This window comes from Callithrix jacchus, chromosome 6 (genome assembly GCF_049354715.1).
Source record: "Callithrix jacchus isolate 240 chromosome 6, calJac240_pri, whole genome shotgun sequence".
NCBI lineage: Eukaryota > Metazoa > Chordata > Mammalia > Primates > Cebidae > Callithrix > Callithrix jacchus.
In genome coordinates this window covers 39,048,530-39,071,903 of record NC_133507.1, presented here as the reverse complement: position 1 = coordinate 39,071,903, position 23,374 = coordinate 39,048,530, and the positions used below count along the sequence as shown (strand labels likewise).

General features: G+C 37.1%; 3 protein-coding genes across 12 annotated transcripts in view; 1 reads left to right on the top strand and 2 right to left on the bottom strand.

Moving 5' to 3' along the window:
* OSGEPL1 (O-sialoglycoprotein endopeptidase like 1) overlaps positions 1-7,272 on the bottom strand; it is a 38,958-nt gene extending 31,686 nt beyond the window's left edge. For 3 of the 4 annotated variants that reach the window (XM_078327118.1, XM_078327099.1, XM_078327117.1), the window contains exon 1: positions 16-7,272. The gene's annotated coding sequence lies outside the window, so the exon portion shown is untranslated. The remainder of the gene's footprint in view (positions 1-15) is intronic. The other variant, XM_078327102.1, reaches the window with a different exon arrangement.
* On the bottom strand, positions 5,715-19,269 carry ORMDL1 (ORMDL sphingolipid biosynthesis regulator 1). 3 transcript variants are annotated; one of them, XM_035304249.3, is made up of 4 exons: positions 18,747-19,269; positions 17,331-17,511; positions 10,755-10,906; positions 5,715-7,299 (listed from the first exon to the last, which is right to left on the bottom strand). In XM_035304249.3, the coding sequence occupies exons 2-4, from the start codon at positions 17,502-17,504 to the stop codon at positions 7,164-7,166; spliced, it is 462 nt and encodes a 153-aa protein (XP_035160140.1). In that variant the 5' UTR covers positions 17,505-17,511; positions 18,747-19,269; the 3' UTR covers positions 5,715-7,163. The 3 variants fall into 3 exon arrangements, with proteins under 3 accessions (XP_035160140.1, XP_054113336.1, XP_008997328.1); XM_054257361.2 differs by having other exon boundaries at positions 18,826-19,269; XM_008999080.5 differs by having other exon boundaries at positions 19,192-19,269.
* Positions 19,270-19,365: 96 nt separating this feature from the next.
* The window catches only part of PMS1 (PMS1 homolog 1, mismatch repair system component), a 90,815-nt gene continuing 86,806 nt past the window's right edge, over positions 19,366-23,374 (top strand). For 2 of the 5 annotated variants that reach the window (XM_002749560.7, XM_078327090.1), the window contains exon 1: positions 19,366-19,506. Coding sequence is in view for 2 of the 5 variants with exons in the window: in XM_035304245.3 (XP_035160136.3) it covers positions 19,524-19,527 (4 nt within the window). In the remaining 3 variants the exon portion in view is untranslated. Of the gene's footprint in view, positions 19,528-20,235; positions 20,358-23,374 lie in introns of all 5 variants that reach the window. The other 3 variants (XM_035304245.3, XM_035304247.3, XM_035304246.3) reach the window with 2 other exon arrangements.

The following is a 23,374-nucleotide window of genomic DNA, read 5'->3' as shown; positions in this document are numbered from 1 at the left end:
AGGGTCACTATGTACCAGGCACTGTTGTAGATTAATTTAATTTTTTCACCATCCCATAATGTAGTTATTGTCCTCATTTTACAAACAACTGGGCCAGTGAGTTTGGGTGCTTTGGAGGTCACACAACTAGGAAAAGTGAGCTAGGATTAGAAGTCAGGCCATCTGGCAATGGAGTCTGTTTTCTTAACTGCTAGAAGATAAAATAACTCACATTTTCTTTAGGGTGAATTGTTGGCCTAAAAAAAGGAAAAAAAATTAAAACCTAAAGTTTAAGAAAAATTATATTGTTTGATTACATATGGCAGGTCAGAGGTTATTTCTGTTATACACTGGAATCCAGTTTGAATATAAAAACCTTTCGCATCAATTATTATTTTTCTTACAATTCAATTATGTTCAGCAGGTGTATCCCAATACTCTCCTGTGCTGTCAAGACAAGCAAGATCCTGTTGTGTGTGCTATCATTGGTAGATTCCTCATCTAGGCACTCTTTGGCCAGTGTTTAGTCCAAATGCTGTATTATGTGAAACAGCAGAACTCTAGGGCACATTAGAAAGGAATTTTATCTTTCCTTTGACCTAATATATGTGAAGTGGCACTTATACAAGTCCCATGTATTTAGCAAGTGAAGGTATACATTTTCTATGTTCTTTATTGTAGCACAGAAGAGGGTTATTAGGGAAAAGGCAAGTATGCTCTCTGAGGCCTGTCTGTACTTTATGTAGATATCCTATGGCTAGAGTGCCACTCATGGGCATTCTAACAAATATGGCCTATGTAATTTCAATATAAATCAAGAGTTCCAGCTCAATCTAGATATGCTCATTTTGTCTCAGATATTGTGTGTCTATCGTAGCCTTCAAGGAAATTTTAATATCTAAATATGTATTAAAACATAGAAGAATCTTATTTTCAATATTTATTTCCTAATTATGTCCTACTACATTAGGTTTTATTTTGATTTATTACATTTTTATCGGGTTCATTTCTTTGTGATAGGAACTTTATTAGTTGCTAGCGATATGGATAAGGTCGATTCTCTGTTCTCAAGGATCTACGTCTATAGGCAGAAGACAAAAGGCAATACAGAATTGTATGGAAATACATATGGAAAGTGCATTCTGAGAGGGGTATCGCTTGGGGAAAGCCACGTCAGCTTGCCACAGATGTATGCAGTCTGGCAGGTCCACAATGTGATTCCTTAAGTTTCAGTATCTGATTTTTTTTTTATATAGGCTTGAAATTGGTTTATCAGGTCTGGAAGTGACTGGACTTGGGAGTACTCAGTTACACACCACAAATTGCTAATATAATACTGTGTGAAAGCCATTAATACTAATGTAATTATTTATGAGAAATGCAATTATGGGGGAGCTAGGATAGTTGAGTTTGCTGGTTATCTTCCTTGTATTGACCAAATTGCAATGAAGGCTAAATCCAAATTATAATCAGAAGATTGCTTGGTAAATATGGAATGGAAACGATAGAAATGAGTTTGGTGCTTTTAACGGCTAATATTTCAAGCCTGCTGCGGCCCTATCCACTTGAGTCACATACATGTCTTACATTCTTTGAGTTGGATAGTGCTAAAAATACACTGCCATTTTTTCTCCTTTTAAATTTTCTTTGCTGACCCGTATCTTTTGATGTGGAACATTCTTTCATTAGTAGTAATACTGTCAATCAGGTCTTTGGAAGATACTTCAGTTTTTGTTTGCTGAGTGTTATGCTTATTTCACAAATTAACTTTCCTGAACTTTATTGTGGTAGAATTTACCTAACAATTTACCATTTTAACCATTTTTTTTTTACCTGTTACTAGCAATCTCAGAATAAAGACATTTTAACCATTTTTAAGTTAAAAGAAACTAAGTACATTCACATTCCTACACAACCATCACTGCCATCTGGCTCCAGAACTTTTTCATCCAAACTGAAATTCTGTACCCATTAAACAATAAGCTTCTGGCCAGGCACAGTTTGCTCACGCCTGTAATCCCAGCACTCTGGGAGGCTGAGGTTGGCCGATTACCTGAGGTCAGGAGTTTCAGACCAACCTGGCCAACATGATGGCTGTCTCGACTAAAAATACAAAAATTAGCCATGTGTGGTAATGAATGCCTGTAGTCCCAGCTACTCAGGAGGCTGAGGCATGAGAATCACTTGAACCCAGGAGGCAGAGGTTGCAGTGAGCTGAGATTGCACCACTGCACTCCAGCCTGGGCAACAGAGGGAGATTGTCTCAAAACCAAAAAAAACCAATAAGCTCCCAATACTTCTGCCCTCCAGCCCTTGGCAACCACATTCTACTTTGTCTTTGAATTTGATTAAGTAGTTCATAAAAGTGGGATAACACAATATTTGCCATTTTGTGACTGGCTTATTTCACATATCATAATGTCTTCAAGAGTCATCCAGGATGTCATATGTATCAGAATTTTCTTCCTTTTTAAAGCTGAATAATATTCCAATGTGTGTATATTTTAACCATTTCTTTTAACCATTCATCCCTTGATGGGCACTTGGATTGCCTCCACCTTCTGGCTATTGTGAATTGCTGCTGTGAACATAGATTTACAAGTATCTGTCCAAGTTCCTGCTTTCACTTCTTTTGGGTATACATCCAGAATCGAAATTGCTGGATCATCTAATTTTAATTTTTGAGGAATCTCCATACTCAGATGATCTTATTTCCTTATTTTTCAAGTGTGTGGGTCTATCTGTGGTTTTGGCAGGGAAGGGACAGGATAAGTCTCTATCGTTCCCACATACTCCCCATGACTGTTAAGGGCCGTGATAGAAGCATATGGTTTCATGAGAATTCTAGGAGGGACAAATGTTTCAAAGGGTCTCTGTATTTTCACCAGCAATAACTAATAAATCATCTGGCTTCTCTGTTCCCACTATAAAAATTATAAAATGAAGAAAATGATGCATGTTTTAGCATCTTGGTAATATGGTCAACATAAATGCAGAATATTTAAACATTCCGGGGTTTTCAAAATAAGACTGTCAATAAAAATTTGTAACTGCAGAAAATTTATATACTGTAAAATTCCTTTCATACTTTATATCTTAAAACTATTCATTTTACAATGTTAATGAAATGGCTTATTTACGATAGTCCTTGTATTTAAGACTATTTTATCAACACATACTTATGCAATCAGAGTGAAAGAACACAGTGATAAACTGCCTTATCTGCTAAACTTAACATTATTTAGAACTTGAGAGCTACATGTAAGTTACTCCATAACCATTGTTTATCAAGGGCTTAAATAATTAGTCAAGAAATGAAATAAATTACTATGCTGAAAATAAAACCCAAATATTTTTATTTTTCTAATTATGATATTTCAGATTTTGAAAAAATTAAATACTATAAACAGCTTCTGTGAGGCCAACATTCAACTTGAGATAAAATCATCCAATACAGTTGAAGCCATATTTCCTATATATACTGGATACATTCAGGATTCCGCCTTTGATGCTTATATTCTCATGCGATCATTTGTAGTTAAATGAAAAATTTTAAATCCCATGTAACAAACTACTTGCTGAATCACTAGATCATTTTTTACCTAGAACTGAAATTAGGGAGTAAAATAAAAATGTGATACATCTCATTATTTTCACACAATAAAGGAGAGTTTCTCTCTGCTATTCTACTTACCTTCCCCTTCCCTGCCCTGCACTATTACAAACCTCCTTTTAGGGAATTTTACTGGGACATGTCTTTTTAGTTCACATTTCAACTTGTTCACATTTCTCACATAAACATGTACTATCTATGTTATTGTTTTGGAAATTATTCTTTTCTATCCTGTTAGACTATTAAGTTGCACTGATTAACACTGGGTTCCTCTGTTTGTGTTCTTCATGACTAGCATGAGGCCATTTTTGGTGATAACATATATAACATTTAAGATACAGGAGAAATATACTGAATGAAAATCAAGATTCAGCTTTAGCTAGACAAGATGAATCAATAAACTAAAATCTAACAAGATAGAGTTCTATAGGAAAAATGTCTTAAGAGTGGTTTACAGCACTACCTGCTGACAATTTAAGGTTTTAGTGACATAAAGTCAATCAGTGATATGTGGTTGTCAAAATAACTAAAGTAGTATTTGGCAGCATTAAAAAAAAAAAGCATCCAGAACAAGGGAAGTGGTACTCTTTCACAGTATATCTGATCACCTCTTGTATTTAATTCTTGTGCTATATAATAAATAATAAACTAGAACTTAGAGAATTACCAGGATAGTGGGAGAAATCTGAAACCGTATCATATGAAAAATGGTAAAGGCTCCAGTTATATTTATTCAATGCTGTTGACACCAATTTAAAAGTTATCTTTAAATAGTTAAAGAGTTATGTAAAGATAACTTTTGACTCAATATATAACAAATTGTAAATTCCATTACAAAAATAGAATATGGTATCTTATAAGTCCTCCTCTATTATTATAAAACAGAACTAAATGGAAGGGTGATAATTAATGAAGATTTAAGCTAAAGTAGGGGGCCAGGTGCAGTGGCTCATGCCTGTAATCCCAGCACTTTGGGAGGCCAAGCCAGGCAGATCACTTGAGGTCAAGAGTTTGAGACCAGCCTGACCAACATGGTGAAATCCTGTCTCTACTAAAAATACAAAATCAGCTGGGTGTGGTGGCACGTGCATGTAATCTCAACTACTCAGGAGGCTGAGCCAGGAGAATTGCTTGAACTTGGGAGGCAGAGGTTGCAATAAGCCAAGATCACGCCACTGTACTCCAGCCTGGGTGACAGAGTGAGACTCTATCTCCAAAAAAAAAAGGAAAGGTAGGAGGTAGGTGGTTGAATTATATAGTCTCTAAGGGCTTCTCTAACTTAGCATCAGCTAGTTCTATAAGATAATTCATACAGGTGTTAGTCAAGGAGATATTATTATGCCCCTTAGGATCTTTATAATTCAATAGACTATAATACTGTAAACCTAGAAAAAGGATGGAGGCAGGTCAAAGGGACACAGTAGTCAACTTGTAAGAGCTCCTAATGGTCAAAGCTGGAGGACAATTTGAGCAACAAATCATGATAATGGATTATAACCCAAAGAATGAAATATCCATGAACCCAGAGTTTAAGTGATTTAATAAATAAATGAGGGAGAAGAACAAATCTTCCTTATAAAAGATACCAATAAATAATTATAGATGGAATAAGGAAAACAGAAAATCATCACTAGAACTCCACAGTAATAACTGCTGCAGGAAAGATCCACCAATGTTTGCTAAAATTAGTGGCATTTCTGAGCTCAGGACTCCTTAGAAATTGCCATTAGTCTCCTGACTTGAAGTTAGGTACATTTATGACATGGCAATTTATTTTGTTCGAAGTAATAGTCATTACAGATTTTGTTTTAATGGAATGTAGGCATCGAAGGGAAGGGAGTTGGTTTCTCTTGTTTACAAACTATCCTCAATACCTAAAATAATTCCTATAACAGAGTGGGTCCTTCAAATATCTACTGAGTAAATATTTTTAAAACACTGACAGGAGAAAGCAGAAAAGAAAGCATGTGTAAGAGATTTCTATCTGATGTTAGAAAAATGTAAGCCTTTTGAGATAAACTTTAAAGAAAAATGAATGCTTTTGTTACTTTAATTTTATAAATTCAGTTGCTCAAGAACTTGAAAAATGTCGCTTTAATTCTGATGACTAAATTTGGAGAGCTTTTCAAATAATCTTACACCAAGGAAAAATTTTATTATGGATACCAGTTATTTAAAAATACATGGGAAAAGACAATTACAAAGGTAGTATCACACAACTGATTTCTAAACTCAAAACTTTTGAAATACAAAACAATGATCATTACCCCCAGAAGTCAGCTTACTGACACAGATTGATGTTTAACTTGATCTATAACTTTTTTCATTCAACTTTGTTTATAAATGTTACTAAATTTTTAAATTTCATCCCATATCTGAATTTTGTGGGGTTTTTTTTTGAATGTTTATTTCTTAAAGTAGTATATAGTTATTTCTTATAGTTAATGTCAGCAACTATAGGAAGCTTTCCTAAGTCACAAGAATTCAGTGTGGTTGCTGTTCTGAAGACAGTTATCATTTTGAGCTATCTATAGGAAGACCCATGTATTCAAAGGCAAAATATTAATGGACAAAATATGGGGGCTGAGAGCAGGAGGACTAAGAAAAGAAAATGTTATCTTTTATTGCAGACCTGCCAAAAAGTCTGTTACTTACTTTGGTACTATTGCTAGAGAAGCAGTTTCTGCCAGACCAGAGGTTGGCTATACGGTTGTTCCTTTTATATTTCCTTTTCCAAATGATGACAGACTTTGCCAACTAAATTGTTCTAGCAAATAAGCAGAAACCCTTAAATTACCATATACTTTTTAGTTGCTTGAAATAAAGTATTTTCTCAATTGGTTTAGCAGCCTTGTGTCTGGAAAAGCAGTAAAACCCACTTTGTTCCAAAATTAGAACACTGACTCTGAGGCTGCTTGTAAAATGCTTGGCTATCTCCTATCACCTATCAGTCATGAAGGTCAACCTCCATGAATTCTGTAATGTAATAAATGTAAAAATGACCTCATTGATCAATACAGAATATTGAGCCAGCAAAACCAAAAAAGTACCCTCATAAGTAGGAACTGGCTTGTATAAAACAAGAGGATATATATCCTCTTACATAAAACAAGAGAAATATGTATGGTAATAAAAACAATCTTTAATAAACCTGTATAGAGATGATTCTGGTTTACATGTAAATCTGCTTCAACCATATCTGAATGATTGGAAATGTTCCTTTCTTAACACAATTCCCATTCATTATAAGTTAAGCTGGTCCTAGTTTCTTACAAATACTTATTTCCTTGAATTTATCTACTACATCTTCACTGTGTTGCCCTTTAACTTATAAGCTGGGCCTGCCCAGCCTGCTTATAAAGCCTCTCTTCAGATACATGTATTAAAGAGAAGCATCATTTAACAGAAATCTGCACTTCAAAACAGCACATGAAGGACCAGCCAGCCATTGGCTCTCCAATGTAAATACCTCTCATTTCACATTATCACAGAAACAGTGCAGTTTACTAACCACTCCTTCCTTATAAGAAATTCAGTAGCTATAAAAATTTTTGTTCAGTTTCAAAAAATGTCAATACTTATTAATTCCAAAGATCCGAACACCATGTAGTTGTGGCATTTTGGGAATTAGCACACTCAGGAGAGAAGCTGTGTTTAGGATGAAGTGAGTTGAATCATACTTCGTATAGAAACTTGCCAGAAAATATCTGTAGAGATAAAAGTTAAGAATATATATATATATATATATATAATATGTAACATCCAAAAATAAAATTACTTAGAAATTAAACAATTTTAAAGGTAGAAAAAAAGGCCAAAACACAAATACCTAAAAATAAAACTATTTTTGAACTCTAAAACAAGAGGAATCCTTTTAGTTTGGCCCCCAGTTTATCTGATTAGGAACTAAAAAATTTGTTTAATGGAGGTCCATATTTTCCATTTCTGTAATTGTGTTAAATATGTTTAACAGAACACATTGCATCCTTTAAAGCAGAAGGTTTTCAAACTAGGGTTCATATGCCCTCTGAAATAGCAAATATAGTTCCATACTTCTATATGTTTCTGAAAAAGATCTGGATGCAAAGCATTCATCTTATTCTCAAAAAGTTGTGTGACTCACAGGTTAAGAACCTCTACTGTAAAGCTCTGAAAAATGGGGTTTTAGTGCATTAGTACAATTCCTATCTTTGAAGAAAATAAATATTTGGTTGCCCTTTTGATGTTCTCATTTTTGTACTGTAGTTGAGCAGGTCTACAGCCAGTTACTGGTAACTTGAAAGACACTGTTGTACCATTCCAGCTGCTTCTTAATAATCAAATGCATGTATGTTTTTGGATATCCAACTGAGAATTTGTTTTAACAAGCCCCAAGCCTAAAGCACCTTTAAAACCATAAATCACCACTGCACCCAAGTGCTACCTTTTACTAGGGGAAAAAAAACACGTAAATCACTCAAATCCAGAATGTTTAGTATTACCTACGGGTATATCAAGGTGCAGACACATCATATGATTACTCAACAAATAATACAGATAAGATATAAAGAATAAAACATCCTATCTTATTTGTTCATAAATAAGAAGTTAGTTTACATATAGGTATTTGTCTATTTTTGCAGTACACAAGGAAAGTATTCTAATCGTGTTTACTGACATTAGTTTCTCATAAGGGAAATAAATACCTTATGTAATATGGTTAGAAGAGAGGAGCTATTTCCAAGTATGACTAAAAACATCACAGTCAGAGAATTTTATATATTTTCAGAACCATCTGGATTGAGAAATTCTACAATCCTCCACCTATTTTACAAACTATAGTCAGAAAATTCTTTCTCGAGAGTAAACCATATTTTTCAATTTTGAAATCCTTTCTTCCTGGTTTCATACATTTGAAAACAATATTTATACTTCCTTTACTGAACAAAATAGGATATCCCTGCAAGCTCATTTCATTTGCCACCATCATTATAGGTTTAATCTATAAGCTGATAGGTTAGAAATAATAAATCTTGTAACAGGTTCTTCTGACTACAACATAGCATTATGTCCGCTTTTTGTCTTTTAATTAAAACTAATTTTGTGTGTAGACTATAAGAAAATTACTTGACTCTTTCAAAAACTTAGACAACCCTCTGATGGTGTGCAAAACCCAGGTGGCAATCAGTGTGACAACATTTATTTTCCAACAGCTATACTGGAAAGAGACCTGTATTACAAGATAGCAGTTTAGGGTTTAACCTGGGCTCTTAACTCCAACTAGGTGCAAGATCTTCAATAAGGTAATGTATTTGAGTCTGTTCCTTTACTTGGAATAACACTCCATGTCACACCTACCTGACAAATGATGATCAAATAGGAAAATGTGAAAGCACTTTGAAAAGTCTTAATGCTATTGTAGATGGCTTTAATGCTATTTCTTCAGTTAAGTAAGCAATTTAATCAGAATATTTGAAATCCTACCTGCCAGTCAAAAGTATATTTTGAGAAATATAGACACTGTATAGAAGTACATCTCAGCTGACCTTCTGTGTGATAGCTGTGATTAAAATTCAGAATATGTAAGGTGTTTTGCATATATTATAATGCTATATAGATGAGAAAACTGAGGCTGTGAAGAAATTGCCAGAACTCACAGAACTTCAAAGTGGTTGAGCCAAAATCCAAATTTAGGGCCATCTAAATAACCAATATTTTTGTTATTACATGCATGCATGCATTCATTATTTATTTAATAAATTAGGTCTTGCTCTGTCGCCCAGACTGGAGTACAACAGTGTGACTACAGCCCTCTGCAGCCTCCAACTCCTAGGCTCAAACCACCTTCTTGCCTCAGCCTCCCCTGTAGCTTGCATTTATTTTTGTTAGCTCACACCAACACTTTTCTTTGAGGTTAATTTTACATGGGACTAAACCAATTCAAAATTTCCTCAAAGCGTTACAAATTAAGGAAGAATAACCCCATTATTTTATGCTCAGTTTATTCCTTTCACTTGAAAAATGCCTTCCCTTACTTAACTATCTATCTAAAACCTATCCTCTCTTAAGTTCTAGCATAAGGACTGCCAACACCTCTAAGCAGTCTTTTGTGCTACACCAGGCTACACTGACTATCATGGACATTATTATATATAACCTATGTGGTACAGAGTATTACAATATATGAGCAATACTTCTATTATGTGCAGGCCACTGTACTTTGGAATTCAAAGCAATCCATGTCCTTATAAATTCTTTAGAGGGACAAAATAAAACATACATACAATTTTTATTTGTCAATTATACCTCAATAAAACTGGAGGAAAAAGGAGGTGGCATTTCAGGTAGGAGACAGGATTTGAACAAAGAAACAGAAATAGGACTACACGTTAGGGTTAGGGTTAGGGTTAGGGTTAGGGTTAGGGAAAAAAAAAAAAAGAAATAGGACTACACATGAAATATTCAAGAAATGTTGCTTAGAAGGCCACGTAGGAGTTGGGTGGGGATAAAATATTTACATTAAGGGAAAATGAGGCAGGAACTATTTTCTGGAAGGCCCAGAATATATGACAAGAAGAAGAAATTAGATACCAGATACAAGGTTACATGCAATCGAGATAGATACCTCATTTATTTCTTACAACATTAGGATTGAATTAGGTATCACTAGCTAGAATTTTATATACGAGCAAACCAAGCTGGCTGAGTGATATATATAGGACTCCACCCAGGTCTGTCCTATAATGAAAGCCTGACCTCTTTTTTTCTAAACCATACCAAGGCGTCTGAATATGTTAACACGTTGGGTGGCCAACAAAATTCTTCTGATTGTCAAAATCATTGCTAAGGGAGATTAATCTGATAGTGTAATATAGAACATGATTATGTATTTTGTGTTCTTATAAGAAACCAAAGGACAGGGCCTGGAATACATGTGACCTGTGTATCCTAAATGTCCAGGTGCACTGATTAGCATGTAATATTGTCTCCATATGTACTGACCGAAGTGAAAACTAGTTTATTATCAACTTGTTAAAAATTTTGTCTATAATTTATATTCTATCTGAGGTGCTACTTATTGATAGAAGTTTTCAACAAAATATTTTCTAATTCCAATTCAATCTTCAAAGGATATCTTCCTCTTATCCAATCCTCCTCATATCTAAAAATTTCTGCCACTTACAGAATTATTGGAGAAATTGTGAAAAACTTCCGTGAAGATGTAAACTGTACTCCATAATCCAGCTGTTCCCAATGAGTTAGGAGTCTTGCTTTACCCTGGTCGGGAGTTTCGAAAGGTGTTCCTTTCACTGCATGCAAAAATACATACATCCCCTGGAAAGCAAGCAAGGAAGTATAAATGATCAGTATCAAATACAAAATTAGTCTCTGTCAGTAAGCATTAATGAGGTTTCAAGCTGTTTGTAAGAATGTGATTTAACTGAGTTCGTTTTAAGCTTGTATATAATAGTGACAGGCTGTGGCCAGTTTCTTTATAATAAAACAGAGCTTTCTGGGGTATGTAAATATGTGAGAATTGGTAAAATGAAAGTAACTTGTTTGCATTTCTTTTTCATTAAACTGAAATTAAGTATCAGAGTAGCTTCATATTTTTACATTCAGATTTTCTTACACTTTTTCTATTAGGAAATAGGATTACTTTTTCCCAGTGTATAGGAGGTTTTTCTTCAGGGTATATTAATAAATTTGATGATACTTAAAAAATAATAAAGACATACAAACTGGTAGAAAACAACAAAATGATTAAAGACTATTGGGGAAAATAATTTTTACATATTTAACGATGACTGCCTTTGCCTTGATAATTCTCTTCCAAAGCAACAAAGATATAATAGGTATAATGTTCTACTCAATTCCCTTTTAAAATCACCATTGTGCCTCAATAGTGTTTCTTCTGAGGCCAGTTTTTAAAACTCAAAGCAAATAACATTACTAAAAGCCATTCTGTCAGATCAAAATCTAAACATGTAATTTTTTTTTATTAATAGGGTAGAAAATCCCAATATATACTAGATTTGGTTTCCTTGAGAGGATGATACCCAGTGATTGATAGGCAGTGTTTCCTTCAGGATCACTGCTTGAGGCACTATAACAGGATAATGCCTAAATATTATCATGACACAAAGTTTTTCCTTCTAGATACTACAATGTGATGTCATTTTTCCTACCTCAACTTTTAATGATTATATAGACAAATTAGGGATTTGAAATTTTATATGACACCAGGTTAACCAACCCTTCCTTTTAAGGCTTAGTCTACTTTGTAGTTATTCCATTAGGCAATTCAAAAGTTGTTTAGCTACAATTACAAAGCTACGGAGGAAAGGACTCATATTCAATTGGAATTAACCCACCAAACATTTAATAAGTGGTTTATATGTACAAGACACAGGACATATATGCACATATGAAATTAAATGATATATACCCAAGCCTTGGAAAAATTCAATCTGCTAAGAGATGGTAAGGAAAAAAAATAAACATGAACAACTAGAAAGTAGGGCAGAAACTGCTATCAAAGTACAACCAGAGTACTCAGCAATGGGAGAGGAGGGAAAGGTTCCTTGTTGCTGTGGCAAAAGTCTTGATGTGACCTTGTTAATCACCTCATTCTTAAAGGTTCAGCTCAAATACAATTTCTTAGAAAAACCTACCTCATTAGTAATAATTTCTTGTCTATGTGGTTGTATACAATTTTATTGAAAATACTATTACAGTACAATATATCATGTTAGAGTTGTTTGCATGATGTTTATTTTCCCATTAGCCTAAATACACTAGGAATAAGCACTGGTACACTGCAAGCATTAGAAATGTTGGAACACGACATTACACCAAGGAGTATTTATTCTGTAAGCACTAGGAAACCATTTTCATATGGGCTTTAAAGTGAATTATAAAACAGAAAGTATATGTTTTCAAATTCTCAGGGGGTACAGGATCCCAAAAAAGTTAAGAACCTCTATTCCAGACCACATACATGTTAGAAGCTAAGAGAATCATCATCCTGTCATTATTTCCTCAAACCACCTGTACTTAAATTGTGTTTAAAGTATTTAAAGTATTTAAACAGTTTATTTTATATATCTTTTCAGTGAAAAAGAATAAAATCGTATCTGGCCATATATCTTCTACCCCAGTATTATTTTTAAAATTGTTTCTATACAGGAAAGTCTGTGATGATTATTTCTATATTAAAAGAATTAGGGAACAAAAGCATGTAGCTCATGGCTAGTCCTTACTGAATACCTACTGAATCAAAATGAATCATTCATTTTTACAGCTGGGCCAAGAATCTTGTGATTAATACCTCTAAGGGTGAACTGCAGCACTTAATAAAACAACCAGTGTAGGTTTCTACTCTATGGTTCAGAAAGGCAAATACACTGTATTTTTCTGACCGGGTGTAATAATTAGGTCCATTTTCTCATCAGTATGTATTTCAGATTTTTAATCGGTTTAATGTAGGCTATTTTCAAAGTAAACTTAAATTTGGAGTCACGTAATTACAACTCCTATAGCTAATTAGTTAAGTTTTTAGTGTGGTGAACTAATCACAAGTAAATCACAAGTTTGCTTTTCTATACAATGTCAATTACCAATCATTTGTCCATGGTCAACCAACTTGAAACATGGTTAGGGGCCAGTGGTGGTGCAGAGGATAGCTTCTAAAATATATTTAATACATGTGCCACTGGAGAAAAGACTAACTTATTCAGCAAATGTTTAAAGACATTTTTAGAGATATAAAAATTAAAACATAAAAGAGATAAACTGCTAATTCTAAAACTATGACAAACACATGATTAAAGAATGCAGCATGGGAGTTGTGTAGATTCCTGGAGGGATAGTTTTGCTGGGCAAGTAGGAATCAGGCAGAGGAGAAAGAAGGGAGGAGTATTAACATAGTAGAGACTGAGCTGGGCGTGGTAGCTCATGCCTGTAATCCCAGCACTTTGGAAGGCCGAGGCAGGTGGATCACCTGAGGTCAGGAGTTTGAGTCCAGCCCGGCCAACATGGTGAAGCCCCATCTCTACCAAACATACAAAAATTAGCCAGGCGTAGAGGTGCGCACCATTTGTCCCAGCTATTAGGGAGGCTGAGGCAGGAGAATCACTTGAAGCTGGGAGATGCAGGGTGCAGTGAGCTGAGATTACACCAGTGCACTTCAGCCTGGATGACAGAGAGAGACTCCATCTCAAAAAAAAAAACAGTAGACACTGAGTGCCATGGCTCACTCATGCTTTGGGAGTCTGAGACAGGAGGATCTCTTGAGGCCAGGAGTTTGAGAGTAGCCTGGGTAACATAGCAAGACATCCCCATCTCAATCAATCAATCAGCTGAGCATAGTGGCACACACCTGTCTATAGTCCTAGCTACCTGGGAGGCTGAGGTAGGAGGATCACTTGAGACCAGGAGTTCAAGGCTACAGTGAGCTATAATCATGCCACTGAACTCCAGCCTGGGTAACAGAGTAAGGCCCTGTCTCTATAAAAAAACAAAATGGCTGGGCATGGTGGCTCATGCCTGTAATCCTAGCACTTTTGGAGGTGGTACAGGACTGCTTGAGGCCAGGAGTTTAAGACCAGCCTTGGCAACAAAATGAGACCCTATCACTATTAAAATAAAAAAATAGCCAGGTGTGTTGTCATGTGCCAACATAGTGAGACACTATCACTATTAAAACAAAAAAAATTAACTGGGTGTGATGGCACATGCCTGGAGTCCTAGAATTTCTAAGGAGGCTAAGGTAGGAGGAACTATAATCATGCCAGTCTCTTAAAAAAAAAAAAAAGAGTATTTGGTTGAAGGGAAAAGAAAATACAGTAGAAAAGTTTAAGCCAAAGTAACAAAATGAGAGCAAAATTATTTTCTTTACTGCTAGTGTACCGCCTGTATTTAGAGATGGTTGAGATAAGGTGAACTCTCCTTCTTGTTTCTGCGCTGTTATCACCTGGTCTTCTATGTCACACAAGAAACTTGAATTTTACCATGACTACAATGAATAATCTCTGAAGGACTTGAGTATGACTTTAAGCAAACATGCATTTTTAAAACATCACTCTGCCAAGTTGGAATGGAGAAGGGTAGGGAAGCATCACAAAGGCCATTTGATTTATTTGAATAATTTACTTGAGGAAAAAAATGAGGGTATGGGGTTCAAGTTGAGAATAAAGCAGAAGACATGCTCTGAGCAAATGGATATGGAATATAAAGGAAAAGAAGTTATCCTAAGATTTAGGTGACCTTGTTCTTGTTTGCATAGGATGATTCTACCTATTCTTTGTAGTAGTTATTACCAGAGCTCCATTTTACTCTCAAAACAGTCTGTTTGGACTATACATTACAGATTGAGTATCCCTTATCCAAAGTGCTTGGGAGCAAAGTGTTTCAGATTTTGGATTGTTTTGGATTTTGGAATATCTCCATATACATGAGATACATGACTGGGGACAGGACCTCAGTCTAAACATGAAATTCATTTGTTTCATATACATCCTACACATAAAACAATCTAAAGCTAATTTTATATGGTATCTTTAATAATTTTGCACATAAAGTTTTGACTGCACTTTAATTGCAACCTCTCAGGAGGTCAGGTATGGAATTTTCCACTCGTGGCATCGTACTGGTGCCAAAAAAGTTTTGAATTTTAGAACATTTTCTATTTTGGGTTTTCCGATTAGGGATGCTCAATCTGTATATTAATTGCTTTACCATTAACATTCAGCTGTCTGGCTTGGCCTTTAGATAAGATTAACAGTGAAGTCAGAGGAGCAGATTATGGGTGGTAAGGGACTAATCAGGAGTAAGATAAGTACCATTTATACTTGTTTGGTTTAAAGTGCAAGGTAATCTGGTGATATAAATAAATACAAGCATCCTATTCTACAGGTAGAAACTGAAAATATGGGTAGATGAAGTAACGTAGGTAGAATACATAGCATAAGAAGAGATGAAGAAAAGAACTTTGGGAATAGCAATATTTAAGAGAAGAAAAGAGAAGGAAGACCCCATCAGAAGAAAGAGAAGGTAATACATGCAGGTGATCCTATGGAAGCCAAAGGAAGAGTGCCAACAAAAGGGAGATGATGATAAGTCACTATTTAAAAGAAAACATCGTTTGCCCTTACAAAGTCTATCATATAAAATGGACTAAACGGACACATATTTATCATGTCTACTAGCGCATCATTCCTGTCCTCCAGTCAACTTCAAATATCCTCCAGAAGATAGAAAATAAATATTATTGTTATTATTTGAGACATGGTCTCACTCTGTCACTCAGGCCGGAGTACAGTAGAACAATCTTGGCTCACTGCGACCTCCGCCTCCCAGGCTAGCCTCCTGAGTAGCTGGGACTAGAGCCCCCCACCTCAGCCCCCTGAGTAGCTGGGACTACAGATGTGCCACCACCACATCAGCTAATTTTTTTGTAGAGATGGGGTTTCAAGATTTCACCATGTTGCCCAGGCTGGTCTCGAAATCCTGAGCTCGAGTGTTCTGCCCACCTCAACCCCGCAAAGTGCTGGGATTACAGGCATGAGCCACCGTGCCTGGCCAAAATAAATGTTAATTTTTAAAAATTAGTTTCTCTTGTTTTCCTGTCTTAATGCTTTAAGTTCATTAAAAAAAAAAAATTTTCAATGAATGTTCTGCTAAACTGGATTCAATTAAAATTCTCAACTAGCTGTATTTCCTCCTTTACACATTACTTTAATAGGCTGTTAAAGACAAGGAAAGTTGCTATCAGGATTGTTGTGTGTGTGTGTGTGTGTGTGTGTGTGTGTGTGTGTGTGTTTTGTAAAAGGCAGTTTCCAAGGCTGCATAATATGTCAGTAGATTCAATCAAAACTTTGATGCTTTGTAGAGCTAATATGAAGAGAGTGATATTCAACAAGCAGCAGCTAAGGCATCATAAGATCCTGAATCATACAAGATATGATTAAGTTCAAAACTTAAATACTGAAACAGTATAGTATACTTACACAATTTAGACAGATATGTTAACAAGGATTGAAACTAAAATGATCTATTTTCTAGAGTTTATACAATAAGAGAAAGAAAGTCTTACTTAGAAAAAGGCCCAATGTAAAGTAAAAGAAAGAGAAAATTCTATCCCAGATTAGAATTTTTCTAAATTAAGTCCTATATACTAAAAAAAACTAAACTATGCACTTTAAATGAGTAGTTTTTATTGCATGTTAAAAGCTGTTAAAAAAAAAAAGTCGTATATATCATAAAACCTTAAGCTTTTTTAAAAACTGTGTTTAAACACACATATCATGACATTTACCATCTTAGCCCCTTCTTTTTTTTTTTAAAACGAGCAGTCTGGAGTGCAGTGGCACAATCTTGGCTCACGCAACCTCCGCCTCCCAGGTTCAAGCGATTCTCCTGCCTTAGCCTCCCCAATAACTGAGACTACAGGCATGCAGTATTTTAAGTAGAGATGGGGTTTCACCATGTTGGCCAGGCTGGTCTCAAACTCTTGACCTTGTGATCCACCTGCCCTGACCTCCCCAAGTGCTAGGATTTTAAATGTACAATTGAGTGGTATTAAATACATTCATATTGTTGTGCAATCATCACCATTACCATCCACATCCAGAACTCTTCATTTTGCAAACCAAAAACTCTGTACCCATTAAGCAGTAACTCTCCATTCCTTCTTCCCTTTAACTTCTGGCAACCACTAGAACTAAAGCTTTTAAGTAGTATGATGTGAAATTCTTACCAGATTATGTATAATATTTGTTAAAGTCCAAGCAACAGGAACACTGAAGAAGGGAATGCTGAGTAAGACAATATGAAGCAAGCCAACTCCCAATGCATATGTCAGCCACATACCCCGACTGTTCATGACACGGGTATTTGGATTCACTTCACTGTGGGCGACTCCAACATTCATGTTTGCTCTGTAGGAAAGTAATGAAATGAATCAACACTGATACAACTGGCAAAACTAAACACCCTCAATTCTGACATGACAAGGGACATGTATTATGAGGATTATTTTTTCCTAGTTATTTTGAAATAGCACACAAACACCATCCAAAATATGCTACTTGAAGATGCTGACAGCAGTAAAGAATCTTCAACATTTGACTTGATGGTAACATGCGGCTTTTTATGGTTCTATTTGAAAAAATAATTAAAATGCTTTTCCTAAAGTTTGTTTTCTAGCATGTTGTTTTACTGAATAAGATTCAAATTCAAAGAGAAAACCTACATTGTCTTATATCATGAGCAAAGTGAAACGCCAGAAGCTAAATTTACCAATGAATTTATATTAAAAAGAAAAAGCAGAACTCACCCAGCCAGTCTGTCAAGTAGCCAGACTCTTATATCTGACTTAATGTAGCCATAAAGAATGGTCAGAGTTCAGATCACTTCTTTCTAAATACTGAATGTGAAAGGTACATGCTGTTGATATTATGTAGTGTAAAATTTACATGGTCAAGGGATAGTATTTCTCAACTTTGTGATACAACTAGATGAAAGCAAGGAGTCTTCTGAATATTTCTCTAGTCAACTCCTCAAAAACTTCAGTTTTCTTTCTTTTTAAAAGGTTTTTCCCTGGGTATGTCTTTGTAGCAATAAATAAATACATAATAAATAAAAAAAAGTTTTTCCCTTCTCCTTTTCCATTGAAGATGGACTCCAAAGGAAGAACTGATAATAGTTTTCAGTTCTTTTAATGATGGTGTTTACTTGGGTCTAAGTATTCCTTAAAATAAAACTGTCCTGAAGAACACCTATTATCCGAGGGAGGGGGGAAACAAGGCTATGTTATATTTGGAACAGCTGTGATTTTAAAAAATAAACAAACGCTTGTATTACGGAGAGGAATTTCTCATAACCCCATCCAGCAAGTGTTTCCGGAGTATAATGCTCCTTTGCCTCTAAAAACCCATGGAACAGGCATCAAGGCTTAAGGTGACCAAAAGTTAGATACACTAAGAGCCGCTAAAGTCTCCAATTTACATGTGTAAATCTTTCTTCTAAACATCCATCATTTATCATACATTATTTTTAACTATTATGTCATACTTAGAATATGCCAACACTCAAGACAGTTTTCCCACTTTCTACAGGATGGAGGCCTGAAATTCACATCTCAGCTGGAAGGCAAAGCTGGTGCGGTACTCACCCTACTCCAACCAGAAAACCTCTCCCCCCAGCAGGTTTGCCTGGCTGCCCTAGGACTGGCAAACAATGATCTTACAGACCGTGAAGAGGCTGTCGGCTCTACCCTTGTTGGTGCCTCCGAAGGCGGCGACCCCTCAGGGAAGTCCCCCTGCCAGACGGGCAGCCCAAGCGCTCCGGGCCAGAGAAACTCAGCAAAGGCCGCCACTGCTACCACCTCCCCACCCGCCCCTTCCTTCTCGCGGCCGCACGTCACGTCGGACCCCGGCAAAACAGCAAGGATTTGCGTAGGGAGCGAGCTTCTGAGGCCACTTAGACCGCGTGGCCACGCACGCCGCCACAGATGCAGCCGGAGCCCACTTTTTCCTCTCAGGACGACCCTAGGTGGCCAGCAATTCCCTATCGACGACGGCGACTGTACAGCGTCCGTCGCGTTCTTGCCCACTTACCCGCCGCCCTACTCCAGGCCTCCGGCTCGTAGCAGGTCGAGCCCCGCGGCCACGGCCGCGGATTGACGCGCTCAGCCCGGGCGTTGCGCAGCTCGCGGAAGCTTTCACCGGCAGACTCGCTGCCAGCTGATTGGCTGCAAGCAACGCCAATCCTACGTTCGGCCAAAGAGAGGCGGGACTAAGTGCCTCGCTCCCAGTGTCTGCGCCGCCGTGCGCGCGTGCTGGGGGGCGAGTTGGGGGTCCGGCCTGCGCTTCGGCTGAGACACTGGCTGCTCGCCGCTGGTGGATGGTAATTGCCTGCCTCGCGCGAGGAAGGTAGTGTGGTGTGAATAATGGGTATTTATTATATTCTCGATGGCTCGTGGGCCCCTTCCCCTCTACTACTCCAGGTCCGAGTGCGAACGCTGCTGGCAGCTAAGGACGCTCCCCGCTCGGGGCGGGAAGCAAAGCCGGGCTTGCGGGCGCGCTCACCTGGAGCGCGTTCTCTGAGCAGGTCTGGGCTCCCGGGTGTTCTGGTTTGGTCTTTGTTGCGGCCCATTCCCCAGACCCTTGCTTTTGTTTTCCAAGCAGCAAACCCATGACTCCTATAACTCATCTTGTGAGGGTGGCAGTTATTTACTATCGTATGCCGTGGCATCATACAGGGGGTACAAGTTAAACTCTTCAAAGTTAATCACGATTTTTGCTCGTGGCCTTTTCGATTTATCCGTACTCTGAAGACAGGCACCTGTATTACATCCTGAGGAAATGTGGATGCCAAAAATTGATCTTGAGTAAAGTCTTGATTAGATTTTTTTTGAATCGTCTTTGAAATGTAATTTCCCTCACCTTTGCAGTGCGGGAAGTTTGTGATTTTTATTGCCGACATAGCTTTCAACATTTTGAAGTTGACTTAGAATGTTGACTATGTATATGCATATCTTGCATTTCTGTTGCCTTTATGACCTCAATTGTTTTGAATTTGGTCTGATCTTTAAGTAAATTATTTGTTTGTTTTCTCTCTAATGAAAGTCTGTGATTCTCTGATCTTTACTTCTTTTTTAGGCACACCTGTTGTCCTTAACTGACTTTCCTGGTCATCAGCACTCTTTCAGAAGTGTTTTGTTTCCCTCTCAGCAAATATGGAAGACTATCCTGATATGTCCAGACATTCTTTGCTGTGATTTGTGAGCTCAGTATAAACCCTTCCACTTTTTCAAAAACGGTCATTTGGTACACATACAGTAGAGCGCTATATTCCAGGGGTTATGCTACGGGTGTGTGATTGATATAAAACTACTCTCCTCAAAGAACTCTAAGTCAGAAGTTACAGACAGAAACACATATTAATAGAATAACTTGTGATAAGGTTAAAGTTAAGAATGAAGTAAAGGGGGACTGCAGAGGAAAGAATGCCTAATCTGTTGGCAGGTGAGGGAGAGGAGGCTGGAGCACGGAAGAAAAGCTTTCTTGAAGAGTTGATACTTGAATTAAATCTGGAAGGATGGTTAGAAGTCAGCCTAGAGTGAGATAACTGTATGAGCTGAGGAAGGAGTGAATGTTACCGCTTTAAGAGAGACAGTTGGCTGGGAGCAATGGCTCACACCTGTAATCCCAGCACTTTGGGAGGCTGAGGCAGGCAGATCACCTGAGGTCAGGAGTTTGAGACCAGCCTTGCCAATATGGTGGAACCCTGTCTCTAATAAAAATACAAAAATTAACTGGGTGTGGTGGTACACGCCTGTAATCCTAGCTACTTGGTGGGGGCTAAGATAGGAGAATCTCTTGAACCCTGGAGGCGGAGGTTGCAGTGAGCTGAGATTGCTGCACTTCAGCCTGGGAGACAAAGTGAGTCTCTGTCTCAAAAAAAAAAAAAAAAAAGAGAGATGAGTTCTACAGTATGATTGCTGTAGTGCACATTTGGGCAATGATGGGTTGACACTGGGAGAGAAGGCAAAAATCCAATTGTTAAGAAATTTGGACTTAACCTGATTGGCGATTGGAAACCTTTATAAAAATTTTAAGTGGGGCAGCAACATGATGAAATTTAAATACAGAAAGAACCCAATAGGTGGTTGAGATTCGAGTCAAAATATCAATTAGGTAGATTTGCAGTAGTTCAGAAGAGAAAGGTTGAGAGGTTGAATGGAGGTAGCACAAAGAAGAGAGGACTAGTTTGGGAAACATTTAGATAGTAGGAGAGGGAGGACTGGGTGGCAGGATATAGAGTGAGTAGAATTTCTAGGATGACTTCAAAGTTTCTAATTTTGCTTTATGTACCTCCATTGAAAGTGTTCGGCTGGGCGTGGTGGCTCACGCCTGTAATCCCAGCACTTTGGGAGGCTGAGGTGGGCTGAAACTCCTGTTTGAGATCAGCCTGACCAACATGGAAAAACCCCATCTCTACTAAAAATACAAAATTACAGGCACATGCCTGTAATTCCAGCTACTGAGGAGGCTGAGGCAAGAGAATCACTTAAACCTAGGAGGCGGAGGTTGCAGTGAGCCGAGATCATGCCATTGCACTCCAGCCTGGGCAACAAGAGCAAAAACTCTTGTCTCAAAAAAAAAAAAAATCTTCAAGGGCATGGCCTTTGGAGTCAATGCCAAGGTGTGCATCTGCCACTTAATAGTTTTGTGATCTTGAGCAAGTTACCATGCCTTTAAGTCCGATTTGGTGATAAAGGATGATAGAATATGTAGAGTTCTTGTGACGATTAAATAGGATAATATATATAAAATTCTCATGTTGGCTGTTTTTTTATTATCAAACAAGAAATGTAGGAAGAAAGTTAATTAGAGGCCAGGTGTGGTGGCTCACTCCTGTAATCCCAGCACTTTGGGAGGCCAAGGCGGGCCGATCACCTGAGGTTACAAGTTCGAGACCAATTTGACCAACATGGTGAAAACCTTGTCTCTACTAAAAATACAAAACTTAGCCAGGTTTGGTAGTGGGTGCCTGTAACCCAGCTACATGAAGGCTGAGGCAGGAGAATCACTTGAACCAGGGAGGTAGAGGCTGCAGTGAACCAAGATCACGCCATTGCACTTCAGCCTGGGCAACAAAAGCAAAACCCAAAACTTCATCTCAAAAAAAGAAAGTGAAAGATTCTCTGATCACTTTGGGACATGTTATGTTTAGGTTCCTTCAGATCAAATAAATGATGATATATAGAATGTAGATGGAAGTAAGGCCCTGGAGTCCAGAAAAAAGTTATGATATGCAGGTGAACTGGAGGATGATATGGAGGCCAGTTAAAATTATGTATATAAAGGGAAGGAGGTTACTTTTTCTAATGTTTGTGTTAGCATAAGAAAGATGCTGACAAATTATATTTAGTGGTCCTTCATAAATATTCATGAAGTAAAGGGCTTGCCAAGAGTGAAGCGTTTGATTGTTCTGCCTGGCACCCAGAGATACATAATATGTAATTTCCTACATTCAAAAGTTGTACAGCAGGAAAAAAGGAAGAAAAAAAGTTTTACAGTTCAGGACAGGGGTGTAGTAGGTTCAATTATACAATTTAATTAATTTAATCTTTACAGTTACAAGTTAATATTTTACATTGATTATAGGACAAAATGATATTTGATATTTTGAATATACTGGATTATCCAGTACATAATTAAAATTAACTTCACTTTATTTAAAACCTTTTTTAATGTGACTACTAGAAAATTTTAAATGATATATATGGCTTACATTATAGTTCTATTAAACAGTGCTGGATAGAGTAGTGGTTAAAATGGCAGGCTCTGAAATCACACTACTTTGGTTTTATCCTAGCTCTTACAGCTGCATGACACTGAGGAAATTAAACTTTCTAAAATTCAATCAGTTAATCTATAAAATGGAGGTAATACAGATACAATATGCTTGTGAATTTGGGAGAGACACAAGTATTCAGACTGCAATAATTAGGAGAGAAGAAAGATGACCTGACGTATGAAGAGAGATACAGACATCTTAAGACACCAAAGGACACAATGGGATGGGGTAGATAAGTGATAGAATTCATGCTATGAATTGCCATGGTCTTAGTAAACTAGAATGAGGAATATTGGGATGAAATTTAAAAGAAAAAGATTTTAGTTTTGTCATTGTAGGGGATGAGGTTATTATAGGGAATGAGACAAAGATGATGAGATTGAGACTGTTCAGAAGGAGTCAGTCTTGGTTTGTTTTGTTGATCAGTGTTTTTCT

Bases quoted from the DNA above. Each gene is read 5' to 3' on its own strand.
- ORMDL1 (XM_035304249.3), bottom strand. From the start codon at position 17,504: ATGAATGTTGGAGTCGCCCACAGTGAAGTGAATCCAAATACCCGTGTC. The intron at 10,907-17,330 runs GTAAGAATTTCA...CTTGCTTTCCAG, and splicing joins CAAATATTATACATAATCTG to GGGATGTATGTATTTTTGCA. The intron at 7,300-10,754 runs GTAAGTGGCAGA...TTATCTCTACAG, and splicing joins ACAATTTCTCCAATAATTCT to ATATTTTCTGGCAAGTTTCT.